This window comes from Mauremys reevesii, linkage group 27, assembly GCF_016161935.1.
Source record: "Mauremys reevesii isolate NIE-2019 linkage group 27, ASM1616193v1, whole genome shotgun sequence".
Classification (NCBI taxonomy): Eukaryota; Metazoa; Chordata; order Testudines; family Geoemydidae; genus Mauremys; species Mauremys reevesii.
In genome coordinates, this window is record NC_052649.1 from 4678991 (window position 1) to 4687566 (window position 8576).

The 8576-nt window shown below is 56.3% G+C and overlaps 1 protein-coding gene across 2 annotated transcripts; it reads left to right on the top strand.

The window, feature by feature from the left end:
- The first annotated feature begins 1098 nt into the window (after positions 1-1098).
- On the top strand, positions 1099-8073 carry PRR15L (proline rich 15 like). 2 transcript variants are annotated; one of them, XM_039516940.1, is made up of 2 exons: positions 1099-1322; positions 6836-8073. In XM_039516940.1, exon 2 carries the CDS (start codon positions 6873-6875, stop codon positions 7179-7181), a length of 309 nt encoding a protein of 102 aa, XP_039372874.1. In that variant the 5' UTR covers positions 1099-1322; positions 6836-6872; the 3' UTR covers positions 7182-8073. The 2 variants fall into 2 exon arrangements, with proteins under 2 accessions (XP_039372874.1, XP_039372875.1); XM_039516941.1 differs by lacking the exon at positions 1099-1322 and adding an exon at positions 2941-3024.
- The last annotated feature ends 503 nt before the right edge of the window (positions 8074-8576 follow it).

Here is an 8576-nt window from a genome sequence, read left to right on the forward strand (position 1 = left end):
TAAGCATTAATATTGTTAAAATTATAGCTAGTGCCAAGCAGCTAAGAACGAACGAGAGCTCAGCTCTGGGGTCTGAAATCCTGCCAGGCGGGGCCGCTTATCTTGGAAGTAAACTCACCAGGCCTCATGCCCGCCAGAGCTGATCCAAGAGCTGGTTCCATCCACCTGCAGGGGAGGAAGCGGTGATATTCATGGCAGCTTTGGACTCACTTTCACTCCTTCCCTGGAGCTGCCCGGAAGGATCGTTTGTACGAAAAGCAGAAGCCGAGCTTTGGGTGAAGGGGAACAGGTCGGTTCAGCAGAGTTTAAAGACCACGTTCTGCCGTCAGCTAAAGCCAGGCAACCCCACTGCAGACAAGGGAAGTATGGGGCAGCTGAGGGCAGCATACGGCCCTTCAGAAAGATACAATTTCTGCTTGCAGGAGCGTCCCGCGTTAGCCTAGTCCTAACCCATAACGCAGCAGATTGCAACGGGGCCCTGCTGCCTCTGGGGCCATGACAGTAGGATTTTTAAGGGGTTGAGTCCCTTGATTCCACACGCCTCCTCTCTGGCCATTACTCTGATGTCGTCCCCGCTGAGATGGACCCACGGCAGCCGAGCCAGGTGGGAAACAGAGCGACGAGGCTCAGGCCTTGGGCCTGGTGCGGGCGGGTGCCAAGACGGGGGCAGGCTGCAGAGGAAAGCGAAGACGGAGGAAGGACCGAGGCCGAGATGCACAGAAAGAGGAACCGGTCTGGCAACCAGTTTAGCCAGAGTCTAGTTTCGACTAATCCTTCAGAAGGAAAGAATAGCGAAAATACAATCTCCTGCTAGGCAAATGGCACCCACCGCTTTAACCCTTTGCTGCCCAAGCATCAGGGTATCAGGCCACCTAGAGACCCTCCCCGTGGGAGCCCTACTCTGGAGAAGCCCCTGCCCCTTCCTCTCCCCAGGCCCCAGGTGAGAGCAACCTGAGCTGCCTGTAGGAAGCCAGTGGCAGCAGCTGCCCAGATCGGGTTTCCCCGTCATGAATATTCAGCGCTTCCCCCGGCCCAGCCTCTGCTCCTGTTTACTTAGGCAGGAGTGGCTGGATCTCGGGTTAACCTTGACACAGAGCGAAAGGGAGCAACAGGTAGAACAGCAGCGCCCCTGCACCTGCCTCCGCATGCACCTGAGATGTGACAGCCGCTGCCCCCACCCTCTCCCGGCGCAGCTCAGCCTGCCAGCCCCTCCGCTGGCAATAGCGCCCTGGGGCTATCCCGGCCCCCAGCCCCTTCGCTCCTGCCACTGAGTGCCCCCCGGGGGCGCAGAACACACCCAGCAAGGGACTGACTCGAAGCAGGTACGTTGGCCTGTGTGTTTGGGGGGATGAGGGGGGGCAGGAGAGGGAAACCCGAGCCCAGACGTGGTGCCTCGGCGCCCCCATGAATGTTTCATTGAGCAGCACTGCCGAGGACAGGCCAATGGGGCAGGATCGGGTCTGAAGCCAGCTTCGGGAGGGGGGTCGCTTGGCAGCTCTTTGTAACCGGCCCGGCTTGACCGTGCTCCAGGGGCGATCTGGGCGGCTTGTGGGGTCAGGAATGGGAGCCGGAGCCTTGCCCCTCAAGCAGGGCCTGTTACCTCCAGCCCAGGCTGGCAGTGACCGAAAGCTGCTCCTGTGTGATTGGGGATCCATGGGAATGCCGGGGGGGGGGGGGGGGCGTATAAGGGGCATTCGCTTGGATCTCATGGTGCCATCTCAGCAGGGAGGCCCAGGAGTCAATGGGCCAGGGAGACTCAACTCCTCTGAGCCCTGGAGATGGAGGCACATGCCGAGGGGACGTTTTGGGGGGATGGGTACCTTGCCTTTCCCCTGGCTAGCCCAGATCAGTGGCTATCAAGGGCCATCAACCCAGCACCTTTCACAGGATGCTTTTTTGGTCACGGTTCAGCCGTCCCAGGTGGAACAGACAGCTGGTGCCTAACAACCCACTAGCCCAATTCAGCCCTGACTAGACCCACTGAAGCATCTCTGGGGCCTCTCCGGGACAGAACTAATGGTGGCAGCGCCAATGGAGGGGGGATACAGCGTTTGTTCCATGCCAAATGGGCTTTTAGCTTAACCCTTGCCATGCTGGTAGCCAAACGAATGCTAAGGGGCGGTGGGAGGGGAGTGTAGAGATACTGGCCATTTGCAGCCTCTGAAGGGTTATATCAACCCCCCTCCTCGCCACGGCTGCCCCCGTCACATGCAAACACCAGCTACAGATGGCAAGGGGCTCCCCCACCCTCAGTGGGTCACTGACATATGAAAGCGACTGTATGCGGGATGCCCCGCGGCAGCTCCTTCCATGGGAATCTCCTGCGTGGGGCAGGTTTTGGGGTGTGTAGGTTTTGGGGTGGCCAGTGGGAATTCAGGACGGTTGTTTAGCGGGTTCGGTAACAGCAAGAGAGGAGTCTCATCTCACAGGGCCCCAGGAAGCGCTGTATGGAGAAGGGTCTCTCATGCCATCTGCAGAGCAAATGGGCCACTCAGGGCACTGACAGTGAATATGGGGGGCCGGGTAATCGGGGGGATCCAGAGGGCAGAGATCTCAGACACTGGAAACCTTCCCCACCAGGCATGAGGAATGGACACCCCCCATATACCCCTGCCTGGGCTCTGCTATTCTGCCTGAGCTATAAATGTTTAACTTGTGGACCTGGCCCAAGGTTACTGCTACTTCTCACGGGATGTGCCCTCGCCACCCCCCAGCCCAGAAGCCTGCCTGTGCTGAAATCACCTCCCCCCTGCCCCGAGCTGATGTAACACTGACCTCCCAGCTTGCAGGAACTCCACCACTCGGTCACGGGGCTGGAGAGGGGAAATGCAGCCCCTAAGGCTAACAGCACCTGTGCGGGGCTCGGGCCTGTCTCAGGCACGCTGTGCTCAGGACTCAGGAGGCAAGAGGACAGCTGAGCCGGGAAGCCCAGGGAATTCCTAGCCAACCGGGCTGGCCAAATCCTCTGGCAACCTCACTGTGTCCTCTCCTCTCCCTCAGTACGGGAGGTCACTGCACATGACGGTGGGTTCCATTTCCCCAGAGATACCCACTGGATTTCAGGGCCAGGGTGACTTTGGCCACTGGGCTCATTTTTCACATGGGAATTTTCCCTGGATGTTTATGCTGCTTGTGTGTGTGTGTACGTGTTCTTCTGTGCCTGTGCCGGCCACTGTTTGCACGTACCCAGGGATCTCTGCGTATGCGTGGGTCTGTTTGCAGGTGGATGTACAGCCATGCGATGGATGCATGCACTGGATTCTCAGCAGGTGTCTGTGCGGCCGTGTGCCATATGGGTGCTCAGACAGACAGACAAACGGCACGGTGGGTGGTAAGGGCTCAGCACAGGGCTGAGAGGGTGCACGGCAGCTCTGAACGGGATGTTCTCGAGGCAGCATCTCGCCTAGAGCGGGATGGCCACAGAGCACCCTCCCTTGCTCTCCGGCTTGGAGTTGAGGGTGTGAACGGGTGCAAGCTGCAAAGGAGCCTAGGAGGAAGTGATCAGGCTCTGTGCTGGGAACAGGGCCGCCCAGAGGATTCAGGGGGCCTGGGGCAAAGCGATTTCGGGGGCCCCTTCCGTAAAAAAAAAGTTGCAATACTATAGAATACTGTATTCTCGTGGGGGCCCCTGTGGGGCCCGGGGCAAATTGCCCCCCTTGCCCCCGGCTGGGAAAAGGACCGTGGTACGGTGGGGGAGCGTCCTTGAACCTATCCCAGGGTTCCAACCTCATCCTGATGCAGGGGACCTGAGTCTGACATTTATCCTCAGCACCCCCCCACACCTCACCCTTCTCCCAGCCCTTCGCTCCCAAACGGTGACGTAACCCCACCAGCTGTCCGGCGTTCACTCCGGAATCGGAGAGGTGCCCCCGCAGAGCCAGGCGCCTGAAGGGCAAAACACCCCGTCCGTCATTCACACGGCTTCCAACACTAGGATTAACCCTTTGGGGACAAGGCCCAAATGTCTATCGGTTACATAAAGACAAATCCAGGCGAGCTGTGCCAAAGCCAACAGAATGGCTGTGGCTCTCCAGTGGGGTGGCTCTGACCCACAGCCCCTAAAACCAAGCTGCCTCTAGCGGCGGGTGCTGTTCTGCAGGGCAGTGGCAAACGGACTCAGTGATCAAACAGGCCTTTTCCACAGCTAACGACCCCAGTGCCGCACCCCTTCCTTGGCAGTCAGGCTGCTACAGACTGATCAGGGGAGACTGGTACTCCATGGAGTGGGCCAGTTTTTCTTACCCTTCCCTGGCTGCACAAATGGACAGACCAACCCAGGGGAGGCCGCCCAGCTGCGCCCATGTGAGGTTTTTCCGACTCACTCCAGTATATTGCTGAATGTCTCCAAGAGCTCTGCCGTATCTCTAGGTCAGGCAGTGCTGATGCGCCTGTGTACGGGACACCCCATGAGGGACTGACCTCCCCCCCGCCACCTCCCTTCCCCCTCCCGGCTGCCACCCTGGCTACAGAGCGATTGAATGTTTCTGTACAAACAGCTGGAGGGAGCGATCAAAGGGTGAGATACGCCTTCAGCAAACACCCAGATGGGATCATGCCGGAGGCTGTTGCCGTCCAGGAAAGAGGCAGGGTGGAAACCAAGGACTTGAAACTGTAGGCACTAGTGCGGTGGTTCTCAAACTATTGTATGGGTGACCCCTTTCACATACCAAGCCTCTGAGTGCGACCCCCCCTTATAAATGAAAAACACTTTTTTATATATTTAACACTATTATAAATGCTGGTGGCAAAGCAGGGAGGTTGACAGCTTGCGACCCTCCCATATAATGACCTCGTGACCCCCTGAGGGGTCCCAACCCCCAGTTTGAGAACCCCTGGCCTAGTGGCTTAGCACAGGAGCAGGGGGAGGGAGAACTCAGTGGTTTGAGCATTGGCCTGCTAAACCCAGGTCAGTCCCTGAGGGGGCCACTTAGGGATCTGAGGCAAAATCAGAACTTGGCCCTGCTAGTGAAGGCAGGGGGCTGGACTCAATGACCTTTCAAGGACCCTTCCAGCTCTGTGAGCTAGGTAGATCTCCATATATACTGAATGGACCTGATTGATGCATCAGGAGCACTGGATTCTATCTCTGGCTCTACCCTTGGGGCAAATCACTTTGCTGTGCCTCAATTTCCCCATCTGTAAAATGGGGATGAACAGGAAACGGCTCAGCTTTACTCTGGCCAAATTTCCAAAGGCCCCCATGCAAGTTTTGCTTCAGGATTAGGTCTTTCATATGGACAAAATGCCTACGGGGCCCCACAGATGGCCCTGTTCAATAGAGCCAAGTATCAGAGGGGTAGCCATTAGTCTGTATCCACAAAACCAACCAGGAGTCCAGATCTGAAGAAGTGGGTTTTTTACCCACGAAAGCTTATGCCCAAATAAATCTGTTAGTCTTTAAGGTGCCACCGGACTCCTCGTTGTTCCAGTTCAACAGAATTATTCAACTGGATTTTCTGATCATCGGGAGCACGCTTAGGCAGGGTAAGACAGGATAAGAGCTGGGCCATGGCCCCACAGCATTTTCTGTCAAATTAAGCCAGGATGCAACAATGGGGAGTAGCAAAGAATCGCCCAGGGGAGAGAGGGGGAGAAAAGTAGCAATGAGAACACGGACTGACGTGGGCAAAGATAAATGGGTTGGAGGTGGCTCTTTGACACATTAGTGGCTATAGGTCCCAGGCAAGATCAGGGCTCCATGGTGCCAGGCACTGTGCAAACACATCGCAAGTGAGTCCCCGCTCTGATATTTAAGTAGACCAGACAAGCAACAGAGAGGAACCAGAGGCACAGACAGGGGTAGAACCATAGAATATCAGGGTTGGAAGGGACCTCAGGAGGTCATCTAGTCCAACTCCCTGCTCAGGTAATGACATGGCCCAATGTCCCACCACAGATCAGCGGCTCAGCCGGGAGTAGGAACCTTCCCCAGGCCTCTCGCCTCCAAAGCTAGCGCCCTAGCATCTTGAAAATGAATAGCTCCCGCTGCGGGCGCTGAAGGCTCACTGTGCCAGGCTGCGTCGTCCCGTTGCAGTGAGTCGAGGCTGCAAACACAGCTGCGGGGGCCACCGCTCCTTTGACCTTGGGCTCATCAGAGGCCTTGCTGAGACTTGACTGAGTTTTGAGCCGCGAGTTTCCCTCACAGCAACCACTGCAGCAGCTGCTTCAGAAACAACCGCACGGGGGATGCCACATGCCAAACCCAGGCTCCGTTCCTGCTCCTCCTTTGTTGTTGGAAGCCTTGGTCCTTGGGGTGCGGGGGGAACGGAATGGCCCTCGCCCTGGGGGGCCATGGGCCCTGAAGGGAATCCCAACCAGCAGGGGGATGGTCACGCGGACCCACGCCCATGAAAGAGGATGAGCAAAATTAGAGACAAATCAGATGGCACAGAATGGGGGTGGATAATGGAATGTATTGGCTTGTGTGGGCAAGCAATGCTGCCCTCTGATGATCAGCCCACAGGGTAGAAACAGGACCTGTCCTTACTCTGCCGGGAGGGATAGCTCAGTGGTTTGAGCATTGGCCTGCTTAAACCCAGGGTTGTGAGCTCAATCCTTGAGGGGGCCATTTAGGGAACTGGGGTAAAAGTCTGTCTGGGGATTGGTCCTGCTTTGAGCAGGGGGTTGGACTAAATGACCTTCTGATGTCCCTTCCAACCCTCATCTTCTATGATCTGAAGCAGCTCTCCCTTAGCACAGTTGTGGTTTTGGAGCTGAAGATCCAGGGTTCCCATCTCCATTCCAAGGGAGGGCGTGGTGTAAAATTTATCCGATTGTCCAGGCAAACAGCAAACCCTAGGAAAAGGGTCTGCTAACCTGTCTGCCTTCTCTCTAGAGACACGCTCCTCTGCCACCAGCGAGGAGAAACCACCATGGCAGAGAACAGCTGGTGGAAGCTCACCTTCCTGCGGAAGAAGAAATCCACCCCCAAGGTCCTGTACGAGAGCCCAGACATCTATGCCACCGAGAACCACCAGGAGGCCATGCGGACAGAGGCAGGGAGCAACGGTGGCGCTGAGAGTGAATTCAACGCCCGGCTGGAGAAGATCGTGGATAAGAGCACAAAAGGCAAACACGTCAAAGTCTCCAACTCTGGGCGCTTCAAGGAGAAGAAGAAAGTGCGAGCCACGCTGGCTGAAAACCCCAACCTCTTCGCCGATGGCGAGCAGGAGGAGAAGTGAGGCAGGGGAAAGCGCTGCAGGGTGGGACCAATGCCCTGAAGCCATCGCACATGGACCCATCCCGACTCAGAGACAGACTAGATGTCAGTTCTGCTCTCTCCGCAAATGAAGTAACGAGGGGGCAGGGGCCACCCCGCTGTAAATTTCAAAGACTTTCGGTCCTGAAGTGCACTCGCGAAGGAGAAAGGACTCGATAGTTTTTATTTAAATACAAATCATCCTATTTAAAATAAATGCCACTGGGGGATCATCACGAGCTGGAGGTGTCCAAGCCTTGGAGGTGGGGAGGAGTCAAACACAGAGCAGCTCAGAGGCCTCTTGCAAACACCCTCGGCTCAGCGGTGCCCAAGGGCCCGTGGCTAGAGGCAGCGCTCGATGCAGGGGGCCATGGGATGGGAGGAGCCAGTTCATTCTCATCCACCCTCTTGTTCTACCACTGCACCTAGAAGATGGCTGAGAACAGGTAGGAACTTCATCTGGCTCGGCCCTGGGGGATTGCCCAGCAACTCGCCTCCGCTCTGGCCGCACCCACCGACACAGGAAAGGTAAACATCAGCTTGGCTGGGAGACAGGGTTGCACCTTTTAATACCACAGGGATTATTCCCTGGCCTGGGAAAGAGAACTACTTGGCCACAGGCAGTCACCAGCTGACCTGCACCACCAAAGGCGATAGGACCCGTGATCTTCATGTCCTGGAGAGCGGCACTCAGCCAGTTGAGCTAAAGGAGAACCACCCTTGGCTGTAGCAACAGCCTCTCTTGGCCTCCAGCTACTACAGAGCAACACTTGAGTAGATCTGATCCTCCAGCCAGCCGGGGCGCTGGGGTAAGAGAACTAAAGATTCCACTGATAGGAGAAACTGCTGCCAGTCGGGTGGGGGGCCTGGGAGCTTTGGAACGGGGTTACGGCCCTGAGAGCTTATTTTCTTTGACTCACTGCTGGGCACTGGTTGATGTAGAAACCAGCTGGAGTCTGCTAGAGCCGCTCTAAGAGGAGAGGACAGACGGGTCTAGTAGTGATTAGCATGGGAGCACCGGGAATGAGAAAGCCTGGAGTATGCCTCAGTTTCCTGCTCTGAACAAGAAGGGGCCAGCTTCTGAGTCAGCTTTCTGACCATAATCTCACTTTTAAGTTTCCTTCTGCAAAGGACACGTACGTGCCCCCAGTAACTTAAATTCAAGGTTATTTGTTAACTGCATTCATCTGCCTCCGAGTGGCTACCAGCCACACATACCTGGCAGCCCAGATGGACTTTAGCAGCAGAGATTCTAATAACTCACTCATCAAGCCATTTTGCACTCATAAAATGCGCGTGTTTTGCTGAACTTTGTGCACAGGAGCAGCTGCTGAATTCATGTTGTTACTGGCGGAAGCGCCTGTTGCAATGATGCAGA

Coding starts and splice junctions, on each gene's coding strand:
- PRR15L (XM_039516940.1), top strand. CDS start 6,873: ATGGCAGAGAACAGCTGGTGGAAGCTCACCTTCCTGCGGAAGAAGAAA.